The sequence below is a fragment of the Ambystoma mexicanum genome, chromosome 1q (genome assembly GCF_040938575.1).
Source record: "Ambystoma mexicanum isolate Mex_15411 chromosome 1q, UKY_AmexF1_1, whole genome shotgun sequence".
In the NCBI taxonomy this organism is placed as follows: domain Eukaryota; kingdom Metazoa; phylum Chordata; class Amphibia; order Caudata; family Ambystomatidae; genus Ambystoma; species Ambystoma mexicanum.
Window position 1 is genome coordinate 1,414,150,741 of NC_090922.1, and position 23,551 is coordinate 1,414,174,291.

The 23,551-nt window shown below is 45.6% G+C and overlaps 1 protein-coding gene across 1 annotated transcript in view; it reads right to left on the minus strand.

Moving 5' to 3' along the window:
• Positions 1-1,352: 1,352 nt before the first annotated feature.
• Positions 1,353-23,551, minus strand: part of LURAP1 (leucine rich adaptor protein 1) — a 167,908-nt gene continuing 145,709 nt past the window's right edge. Inside the window, exon 2 of the mRNA XM_069642285.1 lies at positions 1,353-21,644. Coding sequence (XP_069498386.1) covers positions 20,922-21,644 — 723 coding nt within the window. The 3' untranslated portion in view covers positions 1,353-20,921. The remainder of the gene's footprint in view (positions 21,645-23,551) is intronic.

A 23,551-nucleotide genomic window follows, 5' to 3' on the forward strand; every position in this document is an offset into this window, starting at 1 on the left:
CCCACCTACAAGGCTAAGAACATCGGGGTCATCCTTGATTCTACACTCTCCTTCAGCGCCCACATCTTTGATGTCTCTAAAAATTCAAACTTCCTACTGCACCTCCTCAGAGGTACTCTGCCCTTCCACTCCGTCCCCAAGAAGCTCACCGTCTCCCAAGCTCTTGTTATCTCTAGGTTGGACTACTGTAACAGCCTCTTCCTAAATCTACCTGCCTCTACTCTCCGCCCTCTGCAACTAATCCAGAACAGGACTTTGAGACGTGTCCTTGGCCTCAAGCCCTGGGATCGCATCTCTCCAGCTCTGAAATCTCTCCAGTGGATGCAAGGATTAAATTCAAAACCCTCTGCATTATCCGCAGGGCTTTCTGGGGCCTTGCACTGGGGTCTGTATCTGTACCCATACAGCCCCCCCCTCCTTTTTTTTCTTCCTGCACTTATCTGACCTACCCTGTCTGCTGCCTTAAACTCAGCACTTGCACTACCATTTTTCCCTGCTTTTATTATTTATTCATGTATTCTGTTCTCCTTTTGCTCTACACTTTCCATTACTCCCCCTTCCTCGCACTTTTCCCCTCCCTCCCATGCGCTTGCATGTTCTGAGTGTCACTGGGCCCAGTAAGATTGCTGTTTTGTTTTCCCCTGTTCCCCTCCCTTGCCTTGTCGCGCTCTGAATGACCTGTGTATGAGCGCGACAGAAATAAAATATCAATATCAATCCTCACACCAAAAAGAAATCCAATCCCACAACACTATAACCAGACCCGTAAAGCACCTAGCGGGTCTGAAAAACGTTCAGGCAAGTGGATCCAGAGCCTCGATGCCAGAGGATCTACAGACCAAAACCCACCCGGGATTTAACAGAGCCCGAGTTCCACCCGGCCTTCCCTATCTAGAACCTGACTCTGTCTGTTCAGGCCTAGGGAGTAGGTAAGCAGAAGAACTTGTGCTCTCCTGTTCGATTTTGCATTGGTTGAACACACCCGGGCAGTGCAAGAAGGCCACCAGCCTGAATATCCCTCAGTGTAGGCATACTCCAATCACTTCCCCACAAAACAGCACACAGGCCTTATAATGGACAAGGGGCCTCCTGACGTGTTCTCCTTAAGTGAGTGTGTCTGTTTGACTTGGCTCGCCTGAGATGCATTATTTTGCAGCCTTACCTCTTGATTAATTCACTCACACGCACCAATGCCTTTTGGGAGCTGCAAAGTTCGCTTCAGGGTTATGGGACATGCTTTTGGACTTTCCAGGAGATGGCAGCCTGCCCAGGTCAACCAAGCGATTCCAAAAACATAAAATCACTGAAAAGACTGGCAATGCAATGTTTCCACAAACTAGTTTGAGAAGTACTTCTATATTGTACCTTATTTTATTCCATTCGCCAATTTGCATCATAACAAAGACGCAAAAGTCGTTTTTTGTGGGAATTGTTAGAAATGAATGCAGGCAGAGTGCTCTGATCATGACACAAGTCTTTCCATAATTTAGATGATGGATGTTGAGGCGCTGGTACCCGCTTGCAGCCCCCATGCTTGGAGGTTGCGGAGTCAAAGGGAAGTTTGAGGCCTGAACAAAGGTTGCTGAATGGCATTATGTGGGAGATTTCTTTTGCATAAATAGTAAAGTACAGGAGCTGTTGAGATCTTGTATTTTCAAGCCATGCACAGTAGAACATTCTGCCCCCTGGGGAAACCTTGAAAGCCTGTAAGCACTGGAACAGCAGGGCTTCTTTTTCAGAATCCTGAGACACATTGGCCAGTCTCATGCTAGACCCTGCGAAGGCAACAATTAGGTACATAATATATATCAGTAAAAAGATGGTTAAAAGAACAGCTGGAAATTACAAAAAAAATAATAATAAACATGTGCACGCCATAGCATTGATCCATGTTTAATGTCTTTGCAGTGCAAAAGCAGGCAAGAATCAGCATGCCAGAAGCGGATTGCCATTCTCCAGACACACCATCTGAAAACAAAAGTCTGTTGAGGGCCAAGATATGATATGATATGGCATTTGTAACGCGCCTATACACAAGTGTATCAAGGCGCGAGGAGCATGACAGGGTGATGGAGCACCACGGCCACAAGGGGGAAAAAAGAGATTAACCTCACAAAAGGCACAAAAAAGCAAGGAAAGCAGAACGGGAGACTTAAGAGAGGAGAACATGTGTGGTTCCAGTGTGTTGCTCATGTTCAGGAACCAGGACACATGATCTATTTTAAGGATATCAATGTTTGTCAACATTTTCTGCAACCCCACAATTGGACATGTGTACCTTTAAATGGTTAGGCTGTTATACCAATAGCTGGAATGCATCTTACATCATATCTTGCAGGCTGAATTCACATGGGTGATACATGGAGTACTATTCATTCTAACAATAATCCCTGTTGAGTGTAGCGCATAGTAGTAATATGGCATGAAGCATTACATACACACTTGACATCATTACCTATGTAATTGAGACAATAGTATATAATGTTGCTGTGGTCAACATGTGGCCGCAAATACATTTTAATCTAAAGTATTTGCCTACATCGGTCTCTGTTCCATAATCATAATCAGTAGCTTAATGCGGGAATTCCTCTTTGTACCATATAGTTTTATTGTCATCCTTTATGCTCTGTAAGCCATTGACAAAACTAAACAGGGCTGTGCAACAAGAAAAAGAAGAACTCAAATCACAAGGAACTGTCAAGCAAAACAGAATGAGAGACACAAGACAGTTTTAGGCGATGGTCCATGGAAGGCTCTTTATTCAATTCATTAACCTCCAAGATTTCGTTCCAACACAGGTTCGCTTCTCAGAGTTGGCCACAACACATACCATATAGTGATAAAAGGAATGTGAAGCCCTGTGGTTAACTTCCCAAGCACTAGTTTTTTTGGAGAAGCCACAAAGCTCTTCCGGTGAGCATCCAACAAATTCCCTTTCTTCCAAAATGTGGGAGTCGTTCTGCGCGTGTTGCGCCATTCTGCAAAGTGCATAAAACTGCTTTATGCCTGGTGAATGATGGAGATGGGCGTGTGGGCGGGGCCGGGGTGGGGGCGGGGGGCTTAGTGTGGAAACTAAATTCCTAAGCACCTCAGTCAAGGTATAGTCCGTTCATGAAAACAAAGTAAGTGACAAGCAGAGAAATGACAGCCACAAAACCCTTTCAAAAGTATAATAAAAGGTTTGGAAAAGAGAACACTATGTCAACTGAGGTGAAAATTGCAGTTGACCAGTTCCACATAATTTCCACTGGATCCAGACACATGGGTTATAATGTTGTCTATATCAAATGATATTACTATTCAAGCAGAAGAGAATTCTCTTGGTATGTATGACTTGGCAGCCAAAGTCCAATGAACAATGTCCATTTGTTGCAACTGGTTTCAATCAATTTTAACAGATAACGTCGGCTCTCCACCCATCAAGGTAATTCCAACCAAGCGGTTCCACCAAGAATGAAATATATGAAGTCACTTATGCAACCATTTGGAAAGGTGCAGCAGTTGTTCCCTTGTGGATTGAGGTAAACCTATCCAAGAACATCAGTCAATTTTTTGGGAAGTCAATCAATTATGCAATACTACTCTTCTGCTTTATGGAGAACACGTACAGTCTTGAATCCATGGCTGTCTTTTGCAGGTGGCAGCTCTGATGAACAGGCGAAATCTGGCCAGGATGCGTGCTCCCAGAAAGTAATAGGAATTGAACAAATATCCTCATTTGAAGTTAGCAATACTTGGGTAAGCCAAAGAAAAAGCATGTGACCAGCACCCAGTCCACGCCAACAATCCCTTCAACAACCACTGCCTGGTAATTGAATGTAGAGGCAGGTAAGGTCATTGTTGTAATGATCTCAGGTTCAAGAATTTGGACCGCGTCACATTAGCTACTTGCAATATCCTGGTTTTATGGGAAACACATAAACACACAGCGCCTATCAAATAGATACAGTGGAGAAATACCCATTTGAAACCCACAGAACGTCCCACACTGCTGCAAAACGAGACAATCTGGTTTCAATTACCAGGTGGATATGGCCTACTAATCAGAACATGCCATGTCTGCATGGTAATCAAAATCATGAATAAACCAGTAATATCCACTGTTGAGCACATATCTAACTAGAAGAACAATGCTATATTGACCCTTTGAAAAGGATGCTGTACATGCCCTGAACAACCATCAATGCCCTGAAGAAAGTGTGAGCGAAGTAAAGCATGCAAAGGTACCCCAACGAAATGGAGTGATTAATATAGAGGATGACAACGGAAAGCGGTGCATTAGGGTTAAGATCGCTCTGGGAAATACCACGCCCACCTACTGTCGCAAACACAACAGACACATGGCAAAATATAAAAGAAGACCAAACACCGCCCAGTGACTGAGTTTCCTGAATCAACAGTCACGTACCACGCTCCAGTGTCTCAGGCATGTTGCTTCAAAATGGAGTCTGGCGATTTGAAAAGAAAAATATAGACCCACATTTTAGAAGGTCCTTAGGACCCCTCCCCACTTTCACCTCTGTTGTCTTGTCAATGATGGGGCAATTCGCCACCTATGACCTTGCCGCTTCTGGAAGAAGGCAGGAGTCCAGAGAAGAGGGAGGGCAACACAGTGCTCCACACGTTTTGTTGTGACCCAGCAGAGGCCTTAGTCCCTTGCACCTGAGAAAGACGGGAATCTGACTAGCGGACAGACCCATCTGGCGTCTGCTCACCGTGAGCATCAGGCACGACTGCTTGCAAGACCAGCAATGAATGGCCCAGGTTCCAGTGATTATTGCCATTAGCCTTTTCTTGGTACAGGCTTGTGCAATAACAACACCCTGAGATTCACCATGTGTTCAGATAAAGGGAAATTATGTTTCAGTTAGTGATAGGGAGCAGTGTGCCAATGTTGGGCAAGTAGCCTGCAGTTTGATAGGGTCCTAAGCGGCCATGAGCAGTAGTAAGGTCCAGGAGGAAGTCGTATTTCGTATCTGCTCTGCCTTCCAGTAGCAGAAGAAGAATTACACCAACCTCACCTGGACTTTTCCAAATGCTCCGATTACAGACTGTCACTTGGCACTACATATGACCAAAGCATGTGCACCACTGGGCTCGTGCGGCCCAATCCCCACCTTCACTGTGTTGACCCTGCATTCAATCGTGTATTTTATTATTTTATGTGTTTCTTCTTTTTGGATTCTATGAAATATCTCTACCTGGAATGCTCCTGCATGTGAGTCATAATCGGCCCCCAACCCTATCTGTCCTTCCACCCTCCCCTCCCATCTGCGCTTTGATGTGGTGTGCAGCAATGCAGCTTTTAAGAAGACAATGGGCCTCATTACACGGATGGCGGTAAGGGTTTACCGGTACCGGTATTTTACCGGTACCGGTAAATCCTTACCGCCTTACTACGAGGTCCCTTTGCGGGTTGGGGAATTTAACGCCTGCTTTTTGCAGGTGTTAAAAACCAACCCGCAAAGGGACCAGGGACCAGGGAGCTAATTACGGTACCGCAATCTGCGGCAAAATACAATACCTTTGACAGACTGGTCCAACACTGCATGGGTGCTCAATCGAAGGTCTCTGTAAGGTATCCAGCTAAGAAGTGGCAAAAGTGAAAGTGAGAAAGGTTTATATGAAGAAGAGAACGAGTGATTGTGAATCGAAGTGGTCATGCAACGGGTAGAGCAAAATCCTGCGCACAGTCAAAAGTCTTTGATTTGGATGAAAGAGAGAAAGTTTGGAAAGTAGATACATTTGGTCAGAGCCCGGCAGAGGCAGACCAATTGAAGGTTCTGTGTTAAAGTGGGTCTGAGCGGGCAGAGGGGGATCCAGGGTGAACAGTTAATCACCTGAGAAGTTGTATATGTGAAATTCTAAGACAAACTGAGCTTTAATGCTTGTCATGTTGCATCAGGCCCTCTGAGATAAGATACTTTGAATGGCAAAGGGATTTTGGCAAAGAAGGCCCTGATGTTGGAGTTTTGAACTTCATCCTTGTGCTAGAGAAGGCAGAGAGTGTGCTAAGCACGAGTATGCTGCCTTGACGCGTGCTTAAAAATGTGGGCAAGGGAAGCCAACGGCTTGAATACCCTGACATATAATTTCTTGAACACTTTTCTTTTGCATAACATTGTTTCTCACACTATTTGTATTTAGTAGTAAGGATTGGCAATAGGTGTATTAATATAGGTCCTTTTATTTTGACAGACTCGGCTAGGACGGCGTTATTATTTTTTGATGGACGTAGTGTAGCTTGCTCCCATCTTTAGATGTAGGATTAGATAGGTATTTTTCAAACCCAATTGAAGTTCAAATAAACACCCTAGAACTGTGATCACTTGTGTCTATCTTACTGTTTGATACCATGCCTTCCTTACAACCCCGTGATGGAGGAACTCGGGAGAGCTTGTAGAGGTAAGTGCACTTTGGAACAAATCAACTTCCAGGGCATCAGTAGTCTAGGGATGAATATCGGTTTCTAAACCATCAATCAACCTCACACCTCTAGTACACCAGAAGGGATCTGAAAAAATTGGAATACAAGTGAATTTATAAGACCTCCTTGTCCAATTTTGGGAATGTGGACGAAACAGTAGGCTTATCTCTGCAAGGTCGTGAATCGTTAGTTGGTTGCACCACAGCGAAAATCCAATTATTACCCAATAATAAAAGGGACTGTCTAGTCAAGGTTGTAGAGGAGGAACCAAGTACCCCCACACCAACTGCCCCGCCTACATTATCTGAAACGTATGAACCAAAGTATGTGACGTATACTGAACAATTAAACCAGCAAAGAGAAGAGCATGGTCTCTGTGCAGTACCCAAAAGAATACCTATACCTAAGAGAATATGGGAGGTAAAGTACCCATTGAGGAAACCATACCTGCATTCAAGACAATACGATGGCCATTTGAACGAGATTCCTGAAGAAGCAATGAAACTAAATGACAAGGATGAATGGTGATGTCATACAAAGTTGAATCGACACCTATACAGAAAGATAACCGGACCAGAGAGGCAGACGATTTATAAGTTACAAGAAGATGCCAAGGATAAGTGACATCTTGGGATCAAGATGAAGAGACTTATGCCGCAGACCTGATAAAAATACTTAGATAGTTTAAACATGTACAATTGCAATGAAACGCAAGCAGCAAAGCAATCATGAAGCTAGCCACATGCTTTTAAATAGATTAGACTGCAGCAAGCGCCAATATATACATATATACCTCAATAGATACATATGGACAAATAAAGAATAAATGTTTCCGCTACGTATATAAGCAGTACTGGACAAAGGCGAGAAGGCCACATTTCAGTGTTGCAGTTGAGAAAAGCAATTGAATTAAAAAGAATAAAAGTGCAGCTAAGGAGTTCACTGATCCAAGAAAGCCGTGGTCTTATGAAACTGGAATTGGCTGACATTGGATACAATTAACGTGAAAGAACAGAAGCTCCTGTTCAGAGAGGTCAAGCAAAAACAAAAGACGTCAGAGGACTATTGAAGCATAAAATCAAATACACGAAAAAAGGCTCAATTTTGTGGTGTCCAGTCACGTGATGGAAGGAAGTTGGACGAGCAAGATGATCACACCTTCGCACGGAAGCCAGCTAGTGCCCATACTCTTTAAAAATTCTCAGATAACAGTACAAACTCAATGCCAACTTCAAAGCACTAATTGACACTGGACCATTGGAGTGATGATGGATGATATTTTAATTGGTGGGAAGCTGGTATCAGGGCGAGCTTATCCGCACCTGGTTGTTCAGTCTGTGTGCTGCTAACGTAGGTAGGAAAAGTAGTGACGGGGGTTAGAAGATAACCAATTGTAGGGGATCAAGTAGTTGGGGGTCATATAGTATGTGTAGCCAATGGGATGTCGTATATTTAGTGATGTTTATAGTGGCCATTTTGAAGGGATGTGTTAGTCACCCCACCTGATGTTAACTATCCAATTACCTCTTTCCGTTACTCCATACAGATATAGAACCTATGCTTAGTTATTCGCTTACAACCAATCCAACCACCCGATAGGTTTTTCTAGTTTGCCACGTAGGATGACGTTGGTAATGATGCAGGTCAGCACGTCAGTGATGACCACTTTTGGGTACAAAAGCCCACGTTTTTTATGAAGTAGTTAAGAGTCAGAGTTTCGAGCAATTGCTGATGTTTGCTGTACTCCGAGGTTTAATATATTTGACATTAAAACAGACGAACTTTGCCCAACTATTTGTGCCATCTTGATTATTGATGTATGAATAAAATCTGCAGCCCCATCTATCTCCAGGGTACCGCTACTCATCTCTCACTCTCTTCCCCCAAGCCAAGCCTACCCCAACACTGCCACCTACCTTCTCGGACATCCGGCCCATCTGTCGAGGCTTTCGCTGCCACCTTCTCCCCCCACCCCATCCTTTGTCTGACTCACACCCTGACACAGCCCTATCCCTTCTCTACTCTTCTATTTCTGATACTCTTGATGTCATGAGAATCCGCTTGAAGTCCAAAGCAAGTGCAATTCCTGGAATGACTCCGACCTAGCTACACTTAAACGTAAGTGTAGGCCGGCTGAGAGGAAATGGAGGGCTTCTTGTTCATCGTCTGACAAATTGGCCTGCCACCTGCTCAAAAGGCAATACCGGACCTCTGTCGCACCAAGAAGAGAGCCCACATCCAAGCCCGCGTCTCAGCCGCATCTGACAAGTCAGCCAAACTCTTTAAAATCTGCAAGGTGCTGGCCAATCCTGCTGCAGTCTCTACCTCTCCCGTCCCCTCCCAGGCCTTCTGCACGGCCCTGGCTTCTCATTTCATCTCTAAAACTCAGGACATCCTGTCCTCGGTGTGCAGTCATAAAGTCGAAAACATAATGTCGGCAGTCATAATGTCGAAAATAAAAATGTCGAAAAAAAAAATTTCGAATGTGATATTTCTTCATTTATATGTTTTTTTTGGCTATTGCGATTAGAAAAAAGGGGTTTAAAAAAAAAAGAGGAGGTTGGGGGAACCCCCCATTTTGAACAAATACAAGCAAAAATAGAAATTCGAAAAAAAAAAATTCCGACCTTTTTTTTCGACATACATTATGTCATTCAAATTTATTTCTTCCTCTCCTCCTCCTCCGTCTACTCCCTGCTCTTCCCCTGGCCATTCTTCTGCCACCTCTCCTCCCTCCTTCTCTGCCTTTCCCCTTTTTTCCTCTGATGAGGTTGCTAGACAAGTCTGATCTATGAAAGTCTCGTCAATACTGGTTCACCCCTGCTCCTCCAAAACCATCAATGTCCACATTGATACCGTGGCTCCTGCTCTGGGTGATTTCTTCAACCACTCTTTCTCCGCTGGAGTCTTCCCCACCCCCTGAAGCACTCCCTTGAGCAACCCCTTCTTAAGAAACCCTCTGCTGACCCTTCCTCCCCGGCTAACTATCGGCCAATCTCCATCACTCCTTTCTTGGCCAAACTCCTGGAAAAACTGCCCATCTCCCAGCTTAATCTTAACTCTGAATCTGTTGGCTGTCTCCATGACCTACAGTCTGGCTTCAGAGCTTCCAGGAGCATGGAAACTGCTCTCCTGAACATCTGCGAAGACCTGCTCTCCAACCTCGATTCCATCACCCCCTGTGTCCTCATCTTACTCGATCTCTCTTCTGCCTTTGACACGGTCAACCATGCAATCCTGCTCAACCCTCTCCGTGATAACCCTGGTATCACCGATCAGGCCCTGGCTTAGCTACCCTCCTTCCTCTCTGATCGACCCTCCCAGGGCCAACTTGGGTCCTTCCTCTCCTCTTTCTCTTTCTCTACCCGTGGTGTTCCCCAGGGGCCTAACCTCGCTCCCTGGCTGTTCAACTTCTGGCACTTCTTGCCCACCGCATTGCCACTCTCTGCCCCAACTTTCAGTGCTATGCGGATGACACTCAGCCCATTTTCAGGCTCCCCTCAGCCACCTCTTCTCCTTCTCTCATCTCTGACTGCCTGTCTGCCATCCAGGAGTGGTGTGCCGCCAATGATCTCTGCTTTAATGCCAGTAAGACCGAGATCCTACTCATCGGCAAACCTGCTACCTCCTTTCCGGTCACTCTCTGGCCGGCTTCTTTTGGCCCTCTTCCTGCTCCCACCTGTGAGGCTAAAAACCTTGGTGTCATCTTCGACTCCACACTTTCCTTCTCTCCTCACATCTCCGCCGTCTATAAGAAGTCACACTACCAGCTGCACCTCCTCAGAGGTATTCTTACTTTCCTCTCCTTCCCCCAGAAGCTCACTGTCTCCAGAGCTCTGGTTCTCTCTAGGTTGGACTACTGCAACAGCCTCTTCCTACATCTGCCTGCCTCCACTCTCCGCCCCCTGCAACTCATCCAAAACAGGACTTTGAGACTTGTCCTTGGCCTCAAGCCAAGGGATCGGATCTCTCCAGGACAGAAATCTCTGCACTGGCTCCCAGTGGCAGCGAGGATTAAGTTCAAAACACTATGCATTGTACACAAGGCCTTCGGGGGCCTGGGACCTCAATACATTCAACTCTCTCTTCCTAAATATCTTCCTTCCGAGCTCTTCGCTCATCCGCCTCCAACTCCCTCAGGGTTAGTCGCTTCTCCAAGCAGCGAGTTGGTGGTAGATCTCTTTCTTCTGCCGGGGCCTGCCTCCGGAATAGCCTCCCTGCCTCTCTGAAACTTGAGGAGAATCATCTCTGGTTCCGTAAGCACCTTCCTCTTTGCTTCTGCTTTCTCTCCTCCTTTCCCCTGCTAATCTCTTGGCTGAATCTGAAACTGCACTGGTTACCTGGCCACCCTCTGATCTCGGGTCCAGGTCCCTCTCCGCCAGTTGCACACCTGCACTGCCCCCCTGGCAACCATGCACCTGGTGACTGTTTCTGTATCCCTATAGCCCCTACTAGCACTTGACATGTGATGTCTGCACTTACCCTTGCACTTTCCACCTGCTGGCTGTACTTTTCATTTATTGTCTTTATTTTACTGCCATCCAATGTACTGCACTGCCTCCTTCCCTTTCTCCTTGCACTTTCCCCTCCCCCCTCCCCTGCACTTGCGCGATCTCATTGTCACCTGGCCTAATAGGATCGCTGTCTGTCTTCCTTCTGTTTCCCTTCCCTTGCCTCGTCGCGCCTTGAAACACTTGTGTATAGGCACATTATAAATGTCATGTCATACATCATATCATATCCCTGCTCTTGCCTCCCAGGCTCTTTGCAATGCCCTTGCCTCTCACTTTATCTCAAAAACCCAGGACATCCTGTCCACCCTCTTCTCCACTCCCTCTCCTCTACCCTCTCAGTCTGTGCATGCTGACCATCCTTCATCCACCCCGCACCCCCTTCTCATCCTTTCCTCTTTTCTCCCCTAATGAGGTCGCTAGACACGTCCGATCTATGAAAGCCTCATCAAAACAGGTTCATCCCTGTTCCTCTAAATCCATCAAGGACCACATTGACACCCTCGCTCTGGCCCTTGCCGATTTCTGCAACCACTCTTTTGCCTCAGGATCCTTCCCCTCACCTCTGAAGCACTCCCTTGTGCATCCTCTTCTCAAGAAATCCACAGCTGTCCTTCCTGTCCAGCTATCTATCGCCCAATTTCCATTACTCCCTTTCTGGGCAAACTCCTGGAAATGTTGGGCATCTCCCAGCTTAACCTGCATTCCAACTCTGTTGGCTGTCTCCATGACCACCAGTCTGACTTCAGAGCTTCCAGAAGCACAGAAACAGCTCTCCTGAACATCCGTGAAGATCTGCTCTCCAACCTTGATTCTAACATTCCCTCTATCCTCTCTTCTGCCTTTGACATGGTCAACCATATCATCCTGCTCAACCGTGTCTGTGATAACCTGAGTATCACCGATCAGGCTCTGGTCTGGCTGACATCTGTCCTCTCTGATCGACCCTCCCAGGTCATATTGGGCTCATTCCTATCATCTGTCTCCCTCTCTACCTGTGGGGTTCCCCAATGGTCACTCCTCTCGCCCTGGCTTATCAACCAATACCTGGCAGCTCTCGCCCACTGCATTGCCATTTTCTGCTCAAAATTGCAGTGCTACGCTGATGACACTCAACTCATCTTCAGGCTGCCCTCGGCCACCTCCTCTCCATCTCTCATCTCTGATTGCCTTACTGCCATTCAAGATTGGTGTTTGCCAATGATCTTTGTCTGAATGCCAACAAGACTGAGATCCTCCTCATTAGCACACCTTCTCCATCCTTTCCCTTACTCTCTGGCTGGCCTCACCTGGCCCTCCTCCTACCCCCACCTACAAGGCTAAGAACATCGGGGTCATCCTTGATTCTACACTCTCCTTCAGCGCCCACATCTTTGATGTCTCTAAAAATTCAAACTTCCTACTGCACCTCCTCAGAGGTACTCTGCCCTTCCACTCCGTCTCCAAGAAGCTCGCCGTCTCCCAAGCTCTTGTTATCTCTAGGTTGGACTACTGTAACAGCCTCTTTCTAAATCTACCTGCCTCTACTCTCCGCCCTCTGCAACTAATCCAGAACAGGACTTTGAGACGTGTCCTTGGCCTCAAGCCCTGGGATCGCATCTCTCTAGCTCTGAAATCACTCCAGTGGATGCAAGGATTAAATTCAAAACCCTCTGCATTATCCCCAAGGCTTTCTGGGGCCTTGCACTGGGGTCTGTATCTGTACCCATACAGCCCCCCCTCCTTCTTTTTCTTCCTGCACTTATCTGACCTACCCTGTCTGCTGCCTTAAACTCAGCACTTGCACTACCATTTTTCCCTGCTTTTATTATTTATTCATGTATTCTGTTCTCCTTTTGCTCTACACTTTCCATTACTCCCCCTTCCTCGCACTTTTCCCCTCCCTCCCATGCGCTTGCATGTTCTGAATGTCACTGGGCCCAGTAAGATTGCTGTTTTGTTTTCCCCTGTTCCCCTCCCTTGCCTTGTCGCGCTCTGAATGACCTGTGTATGAGCGCGACAGAAATAAAATATCAATATCAATCCTCACACCAAAAAGAAATCCAATCCCACAACACTATAACCAGACCCGTAAAGCACCTAGCGGGTCTGAAAAACGTTCAGGCAAGTGGATCCAGAGCCTCGATGCCAGAGGATCTACAGACCAAAACCCACCCGGGATTTAACAGAGCCCGAGTTCCACCCGGCCTTCCCTATCTAGAACCTGACTCTGTCTGTTCAGGCCTAGGGAGTAGGTAAGCAGAAGAACTTGTGCTCTCCTGTTCGATTTTGCATTGGTTGAACACACCCGGGCAGTGCAAGAAGGCCACCAGCCTGAATATCCCTCAGTGTAGGCATACTCCAATCACTTCCCCACAAAACAGCACACAGGCCTTATAATGGACAAGGGGCCTCCTGAAGTGTTCTCCTTAAGTGAGTGTGCCTGTTTGACTTGGCTCGCCTGAGATGCATTATTTTGCAGCCTTACCTCTTGATTAATTCACTCACACGCACCAATGCCTTTTGGGAGCTGCAAAGTTCGCTTCAGGGTTATGGGACATGCTTTTGGACTTTCCAGGAGATGGCAGCCTGCCCAGGTCAACCAAGCGATTCCAAAAACATAAAATCACTGAAAAGACTGGCAATGCAATGTTTCCACAAACTAGTTTGAGAAGTACTTCTATATTGTACCTTATTTTATTCCATTCGCCAATTTGCATCATAACAAAGACGCAAAAGTCGTTTTTTGTGGGAATTGTTAGAAATGAATGCAGGCAGAGTGCTCTGATCATGACACAAGTCTTTCCATAATTTAGATGATGGATGTTGAGGCGCTGGTACCCGCTTGCAGCCCCCATGCTTGGAGGTTGCGGAGTCAAAGGGAAGTTTGAGGCCTGAACAAAGGTTGCTGAATGGCATTATGTGGGAGATTTCTTTTGCATAAATAGTAAAGTACAGGAGCTGTTGAGATCTTGTATTTTCAAGCCATGCACAGTAGAACATTCTGCCCCCTGGGGAAACCTTGAAAGCCTGTAAGCACTGGAACAGCAGGGCTTCTTTTTCAGAATCCTGAGACACATTGGCCAGTCTCATGCTAGACCCTGCGAAGGCAACAATTAGGTACATAATATATATCAGTAAAAAGATGGTTAAAAGAACAGCTGGAAATTACAAAAAAAATAATAATAAACATGTGCACGCCATAGCATTGATCCATGTTTAATGTCTTTGCAGTGCAAAAGCAGGCAAGAATCTGCATGCCAGAAGCGGATTGCCATTCTCCAGACACACCATCTGAAAACAAAAGTCTGTTGAGGGCCAAGATATGATATGATATGGCATTTGTAACGCGCCTATACAAAAGTGTTTCAAGGCGCGAGGAGCATGACACGGTGATGGAGCACCACGGCCACAAAGGGGAAAAAAGAGATGAACCTCACAAAAGGCACAAAAAAGCAAGGAAAGCAGAACGGGAGACTTAAGAGAGGAGAACATGTGTGGTTCCAGTGTGTTGCTCATGTTCAGGAACCAGGACACATGATCTATTTTAAGGATATCAATGTTTGTCAACATTTTCTGCAACCCCACAATTGGACATGTGTACCTTTAAATGGTTAGGCTGTTATACCAATAGGCTGGAATGCATCTTACATCATATCTTGAAGGCTGCATTCACATGGGTGATACATGGAGTACTATTCATTCTAACAATAATCCCTGTTGAGTGTAGCGCATAGTAGTAATATGGCATGAAGCATTACATACACACTTGACATCATTACCTATGTAATTGAGACAATAGTATATAATGTTGCTGTGGTCAACATGTGGCCGCAAATACATTTTAATCTAAAGTATTTGCCTACACCGGTCTCTGTTCCATAATCATAATCGGTAGCTTAATGCGGGAATTCCTCTTTGTACCATATAGTTTTATTGTCATCCTTTATGCTCTGTAAGCCATTGACAAAACTAAACAGGGCTGTGCAACAAGAAAAAGAAGAACTCAAATCACAAGGAACTGTCAAGCAAAACAGATTGAGAGACACAAGACAGTTTTAGGCGATGGTCCATGGAAGGCTCTTTATTCAATTCATTGACCTCCAAGATTTCGTTCCAACAGAGGTTCGCTTCTCAGAGTTGGCCACAACACATACCATATAGTGATAAAAGGAATGTGAAGCCCTGTGGTTAACTTCCCAAGCACTAGTTTTTTTGGAGAAGACACAAAGCTCTTCCGGTGAGCATCCAACAAATTCCCTTTCTTCCAAAATGTGGGAGTCGTTCTGCGCGTGTTGCGCCATTCTGCAAAGTGCATAAAACTGCTTTATGCCTGGTGAATGATGGAGATGGGTGTGTGGGCGGGGCCGGGGCGGGGGCGGGGGGCTTAGTGTGGAAACTAAATTCCTAAGCACCTCAGTCAAGGTATAGTCCGTTCATGAAAACAAAGTAAGTGACAAGCAGAGAAATGACAGCCACAAAACCCTTTCAAAAGTATAATAAAAGGTTTGGAAAAGAGAACACTATGTCAACTGAGGTGAAAATTGCAGTTGACCAGTTCCACATAATTTCCACTGGATCTAGACACATGGGTTATAATGTTGTCTATATCAAATGATATTGCTATTCAAGCAGAAGAGAATTCTCTTGGTATGTATGACTTGGCAGCCAAAGTCCAATGAACAAAGTCCATTTGTTGCAACTGGTTTCAATCAATTTTAACAGATAACGTCGGCTCTCCACCCATCAAGGTAATTCCAACCAAGCGGTTGCACCAAGAATGAAATATATGGAGTCACTTATGCAACCATTTGGAAAGGTGCAGCAGTTGGTCCCTTGTGGATTGAGCTAAACCTATCCAAGAACATCAGTCAATTTTTTGGGAAGTCAATCCAATTATGCAATACTACTCTTCTGCTTTATGGAGAACACGTAAAGTCTGGAATCCATGGCTGTCTTTTGCAGGTGGCAGCTCTGATGAACAGGCGAAATCTGGCCAGGATGCGTGCTCCCAGAAAGTAATAGGAATTGAACAAATATCCTCATTTGAAGTTAGCAATACTTGGGTAAGCCAAAGAAAAAGCATGTGACCAGCACCCAGTCCACGCCAACAATCCCTTCAACAACCACTGCCTGGTAATTGAATGTAGAGGCAGGTAAGGTCATTGTTGTAATGATCTCAGGTTCAAGAATTTGGACCGCGTCACATTAGCTACTTGCAATATCCTGGTTTTATGGGAAACACATAAACACACAGCGCCTATCAAATAGATACAGTGGAGAAATACCCATTTGAAACCCACAGAACATCCCACACTGCTGCAAAACGAGACAATCTGGTTTCAATTACCAGGTGGATATGGCCTACTAATCAGAACATGCCATGTCTGCATGGTAATCAAAATCATGAATAGACCAGTAATATCCACTGTTGAGCACATATCTAACTAGAAGAACAATGCTATATTGACCCTTTGAAAAGGATGCTGTACATGCCCTGAACAACCATCAATGCCCTGAAGAAAGTGTGAGCGAAGTAAAGCATGCAAAGGTACCCCAACGAAATGGAGTGATTAATATAGAGGATGACAACATAAAAAAAAATACTGAAGCCAGCCAAAGGCACAAATAATGAGTTAACGTCACCTGCTAACGGAAAGCGGTGCATTAGGGTTAAGATCGCTCTGGGAAATACCACGCCCACCTACTGTCGCAAACACAACAGACACATGGCAAAATATAAAAGAAGACCAAACACCGCCCAGTGACTGAGTTTCCTGAATCAACAGTCACGTACCACGCTGCAGTGTCTCAGGCATGTTGCTTCAAAATGGAGTCTGGCGATTTGAAAAGAAAAATATAGACCCACATTTTAGAAGGTCCTTAGGACCCCTCCCCACTTTCACCTCTGTTGTCTTGTCAATGATGGGGCAATTCGCCACCTATGACCTTGCCGCTTCTGGAAGAAGGCAGGAGTCCAGAGAAGAGGGAGGGCAACACAGTGCTCCACACGTTTTGTTGTTGCCCAGCAGAGGCCTTAGTCCATTGCACCTGAGAAAGACAGGAATCTGACTAGCGGACAGACCCATCTGGCGTCTGCTCACCGTGAGCAACAGGCATGACTGCTTGCAAGACCAGCAATGAATGGCCCAAGTTCCAGTGATTATTGCCATTAGCCTTTTCTTGGTACAGGCTTGTGCAATAACAACACCCTGAGATTCACCATGTGTGCAGATAAAGGGAAATTATGTTTCAGTTAGTGATAGGGAGCAGTGTGCCAATGTTGGGCAAGTAGCCTGCAGTTTGATAGGGTCCTAAGCGGCCATGAGCAGTAGTAAGGTCCAGGAGGAAGTCGTATTTCGTATCTGCTCTGCCTTCCAGTAGCAGAAGAAGAATTACACCAACCTCACCTGGACTTTTCCAAATGCTCCGATTACAGACTGTCACTAGGCACTACATATGACCAAAGCATGTGCACCACTGGGCTCATGCGGCCCAAGCCCCACCTTCACTGTGTTGACCCTGCATTCAATCGTGTATTTTATTATTTTATGTGTTTCTTCTTTTTGTATTCTACGAACTATCTCTACCTTGAATGCTCCTGCATGTGAGTCATAATCGGCCCCCAACCCTATCTGTCCTTCCACCCCCCCATCTGCGCTTTGATGTGGTGTGCAGCAATGCAGCTTATCAGAAGACAATGGGCCTCATTACACGGATGCCGGTAAATCCTTACCGCCTTACTACGAGGTCCCTTTGCGGGTTGGGGAATTTAACGCCTGCTTTTTGCAGGAGTTAAAAACCAACCCGCAAAGGGACCAGGGAGCTAATTACGGTACCGCAATTTGCGGTACCGTAATTAGCGCCTTCACCCATTCCCATAGAGCACTATGGGGCAAAAATGGGAATGGGGAAGGGGATTGGTGGAAGGGGGAATTACCGCCCCGCCAACCTTGGAATAGGGCGGTAATTCCCCTTTCCACCAAGGCAGTGCCGGTATTTTACGGGCATGAACCATGGCGCTAATAGCGCCATGATTCACCGTCATCCGTGTAATGAGGCCCAATGATAAAATCAATATTTCGGCTTTTGCGGTATGATGGAACTTTTGGCCCCAAACATTTCAGAGGAGTGCTGGAGTACAACTTTAAGCAGACTGACTGGCATCGGCATGTAGGAATTGTTCATGTTATGAATATGTAAGTACAATAGTGGGAAGACTAAAGTCTGCTTTTGTGTGGACTACAGAAGGCTCAATTCTGTCACCATGACAATGGCAGACCCCGTTCCTATGGGCAGATGAGCCCATTGACAGGTTAGTTGCTGACAAGTTCAGAGATGATTGGAGGCCTTCTGTGTATCTTTCTGCAGGGAAGTCAAAGGTCCTTTTGACGGGCCAAGGGGATGTAGTGAATGTTCGCCCCTTTACCTGGCCTAAATCTATCAGCGCCTGCGGGGGTTGTTCATAGCCTGAAGTTCCTGTCCACAGTGCTCTTTCTTTTAAGGCACAGGTCAGTTCTACTGCAAAAAGTGCCAATTACCATCATGGCCTGATTTCCCTTTGCTTAGTCACATCTACGGAGCCACTCTGGTCGATGTGCCGGCACTCTCAAGGCATAGGTACTGCAGCAGTATGTACACGGGCCGCGCAGTGAAAATCCTTCATGAACTGCAGAGGTTCGAGAAGAGAGTTATTGCACATTGCACACAACACAGGGGAAGTCGAAACAGTCTCCCTATTGCACATCAGATTAAGCTTAAGGTATTGCCCATTTTATAGAATGACAACATGGCTGCTGGCCCACTTTGTGTGATGCATTGAGCAAAGCCTTTTAGTCCTATCAGATCATTCCAATCCTCACTGTCCAGAAAGCTGGTACATATGAAGGCTAGTGCTTAAACACAGGGAGACCAATGTCTCAAACCTGGGTGGGGGGAGGGGGGTTGAGGAAGAGATAGGGGGGGTTACAAATACGAATTGACTAACTCCAGAGCAGTGTCACTTGTCATCGCATTTCACTAGTCAAAATCACATCCAATTAATTGTGTTAGATACTGTACGATGTCTGCATGCTGATATGCTGTTGAAGCATGGCTGAATTGTAGCGGTGGCTGTCACGAAGAGAGTGACTGTAATTAAGGATATTTATTTGTGGTGGTCATTTTATGTTGTGTGCCATGAGGTTACGTTCTTTGATATTTGTGTGATTAAGGGACTACACGTAGTCCCTTATCTCTTTCCATGACAGCCATTAAAAATATAGAAAAGACTAAACAAACAAAATGGTCACAATGGAACGGGGTGAAGGGACTACACGCATTCCCTTCTCCCTTTCCATAGCGACCAGGATGCGGAGGGACCAGCCGGACAAACCGGGCTGGTAACGAATCAGAGAGGGCCAATGAGCTTTCTTGTTACAAGCTCATTTACCCCCTCCAGGTACTAATAAAAGATATTTAATTAATTCATAAAGAGGTTCATGCCCGATTAAACTGTAATCAACCCTGTGATTATATTTACGTATTTGTGTGATTATCATCATTTCCTATATCTCAAATCGTCATCTGGTTGTTTGTGACTGTTCCTATTGCCACTCACTATTGCATTTCCTTGGGTGTAGGAACGTTTGTACAGTGGCTGTGATTAAGCTCCTCACGTAGATACCATGCCCAATAGAACGGAGAGCAGCTTCCCAAAGGATTGTTTACCCACTCAAAGTTTAGGAAGGTAAAGAATCTTTCCAAATGTTCGACAGTTATTGAGGCAACCCACAAAAGATATAGTGTGTGTTTTAACTACTCGTGCTAAACTGTGACCCTGACTCCTGAAAACTCCACCAAGCTACACTTCTTTATGAGCAATCATTCAAGCCCACTCTATTCCATGGCTGGCTTAGAAGAAACTCTAAGGTAGTTAGTGTCATAGGGCCTCATTACACGGATGGCGGTAAGGGATTACCGGCACCGGTAAGGGCACCGGTGCCGGTAATCCCTTACCGCCCTACTACGAGGTCCCTTTGCTGGTCCCTACCTTAACGGCTGCCTTTACCAGCCATTAAGGACGGGACCAGCAAAGGGACCTTGGAGGCAATTACGGTACCGCAATTTGTGGTACCGTAATTGCCGCCTTCCCCTGTGGGGGCTCAAATGGGAATGGGGAAGGGCCAATGGTGAATGGGGAATTACCGCCCCGCCAACCTTGGAATTGGGCGGTAATTCCGCCATTCACCATGGCGGGTTCAGTAAATTACCGGCAGCAACCATGGCGCTAGTAGCGCCATGGTTACCGCCTTCCATGTAATGAGGCCCATAATCTTTTATCGTTGATTGAAACTCATCTTTCATCACTATCAGCCTCTTTCGGCCATTTACTTCAAATCATTCGTTTTCCTAACAGCTCTCCAGCTCTATAGGACATGAAGGCACCTCCCCAATTGTCAAACCTCTTTCTCCTTCTGGTGAGTGAATATTACGAACATGTAGAACAACTTAAGTGGGAACTCTGTATTAGAATCCTATCTCAATAGGACGGCATATATTATTGCTTTTTTATAATTTTACAAGGGTAGCCGTACCTAAACTAAGAAGTCAGACACCATCCTGCCCTCCTCCGCATTACCTGAGGAATTAGTTTCGGTTTGTTGCACATGACGCACTTCTCAATACATTGACATTGTGGTTCGCACAATAATGCGGCATTAGAAAGTGTCAGGGGACCAAACCTCACTGGTTCAGCAGAATGTTTTTGTTTTTTCTTTGCAGTCCTTGAAAGAATAATCCATCAGGCTGGTGTTCTTGGTCAGTATCCTGGTCTCCACAACACTCATCCTCAAAACAAAGATCGACCATCTGACATGCTTAGTTTTACCATCACCTGGGTCAGTGGCATTCAGTCAGTCACTCTAGCGAGTAGATATTAAGGGTTCTGCCAAGACAGGAAGAATGGGCAGCAATTACTGCCTTGCAGAAACAGATGGACTTGAGCACTGGCATCTTTGCTTCAGCTACAAGAAAGTCACGTCATCTTGGGACTGCACCCAGCGCCAGTGGGCATCATATTCAAGGTGCAGTTTACCACTGTTGGGGTTGCATTTCTCAAAGTCAACTTTGCCATTTTTGTAGGGCTTTGCTTGGGGACTGACAATGCCTACCTTTCTGGCTGCAGGTAACTTAGTATCAGCACCATGCTCTAGGCAGGGTGTTGGCTTGCTTAGGAAACCGTTTGCTATGGGTGTTTGTGGCGGGTCCGGCTTTTTCACTTTGGTCGTTTCCATTGGTTTGATGTCCTTGGATGTCTGAGCCAGGCTATCTGGTCTGTGGAAGTTATGGCCCATCACCACCTTTTCTGGCTTGGTATTAGTTGCCCCTTGCATTCGCGAACTAGTTCTCTCTTTCTCTATTGTGTCCCATTCTTGACGATTCGGCGTTGACGACATCAACGACTCCGAGGTGCTATGGCAATATTCGTCCATATCATCAGCAAGAGTGTCCAAGTAACTTCCAATAGAGATGCTGTCCAGCCTCTCGTTGGGATCTTGTAGGCTGCTCCAGCTCCCACGCCTGGATGTCTCCTGGCTTTCAACCAAACTGTACTGGCTACTCGTCAGGCTGCTACATCTACTTGTGAGGGTCCCTTTCTCCTCCATGATCCACTTGACAGCCTCAATCCCTTCGTTGACGGCTACCAGCTGCTGAAGGATCCTGACATCGATGGCTCTTAGGTAGGCCTAAGGAAACACAAAACAGTCAGTGAAGTTATTGATGGGCAATCAAATATTTCAAGTTTGTGCTCACATTTTAATCAATCTTTATTGGATTCTATACAGCAATCAAAAAAGCAACAACCAGCATTAAAGAGAAAAGATTGTTTTTAAAAACATTGAAGCGGTTTCACTTAGTTAAAGACTTGTGCCACCACTAAAATAATCCAAACACTTGGAGGTTCCCCAGTGCCCTCTTTATTAGCTTACTCTAGCACCCCACCATAATCCCTCACAGCAATTGATACATTGATTCCAAATCCAATCTAAGCAATGGCCACGGTCAGGTACTACAGGTAGTTTTCAGCTGATTAATCCTTGGCGTATCCTTGCATCCTTGCCAAAACACTGGTTTTAAGCAGCAAGTCCTACTAGACTGTGTAGAAAAGCAGGCCCTGATGGGCCTGTAGGCTAATAAGGCAATGCTTGTTAGGATGGCCCAACCGACTAGAGTGGGTTGGATTTCTGAACCACTGAGGGTCTGTTTGTTGAGCTTGTACCTGGTAGATTTGACCAATACAATTGATCCAATTTGCTTGAAAATGTATGATTTAACAAAACTGGTTTCAATCCCACATCCCCGGGTAATACTCCAAAGGTTAGTTACAAAAGGTCATTACGGGCCACATGTGGTCTGATCCCTGCAATACGCTCTCAAAACACCTCACAACCTCATTTACATGGGGGGTTAAAAACAGTGGGGGTTTTACACAGTCCTAACATTCCTCTGTATTGGGAACAGGCAGTTATGCTGGTTATGGTGACCAACCCCCAAAGAAGCACGATTGCTAGAATGGGAAGCACTCAAATTGTTCTTAGCACTGCAACCTGTAAACTACATTAATGGCCCCATCACAAGTTCGTCGGTAGTACTTAAATGTGGCATTAACAGGGTTACTGCCGCATTTACTGTACCGCCCAATACAGTGTGTTTACCCCCAGCTCAGAGCTGGGTGTAAATTGTCAATTTTCAGTGCAATTACCGCTGGCAGTATTACCGTGAGGAATGGGGAGTAACAGTTATTGCCCAACCCGTGATCCGGCAGTAATACCACCAAACGGGTGGGCGCGAATGCAAATAAAGTTGGGTGGTATCCCAGCCGGGATCCCGCCCAATATATGATTTGGCCCTAAATCTCTGGACATTGTGAAGCGAGCAGGGATACTAGGGTGAGAATACTCTCCTCCATCTCACAACATATGGATACTGTGTATTAATACTGAGCATGTAGAGCAGTAAGACCCACTGACAAAGAAAGCAGTGTGATACATGAACTGCAAAAATAAATAAGGTCCAACAAAGCCTCGTGTCATGACTAAGCATTTACAGCGGGATGTGGCAGGAAAACTATATCTTTTGCATTTTCGGCAGATCCTAGTGACCAATGATAGTATTGGTACTAATACTGTGGGATGTTTTTACCCATGCATCCAAGCCCTACAATAAAACTGTGCAGTAATGGCATGGAAAACATCATGATGGCCAGAACTCCCCAGAGAGTGCACAGGGAAAACATGAAGAATAGGCTGCCACCCATTTTTGCCTATGTTGTGCGCACAGGAGGGCACTGCCTAAAACCACCAGTTGGCTACACACACAGTAGCCTGAAACCATTGGGAATGGCAATGCTGATTGCCAAAAAAAGCAACTCAGAACTGTGGGGAATTCATTTTCTTAATCCCAAAAATGGTTGTATTACCAGTACTCACCACTATCAGAAAGCCGGCGTTTTAAAACCACCAGACTTTTGTGTAAAACTGAACAAATGAAACAAAACCAGACCAAGGAAAGACTTGCTAAGAGGTGGATACAATGTAAAACTATATTCTGAAATGACTTGAAGGAAGTAATTATTTAATGTATATGTAAAAAG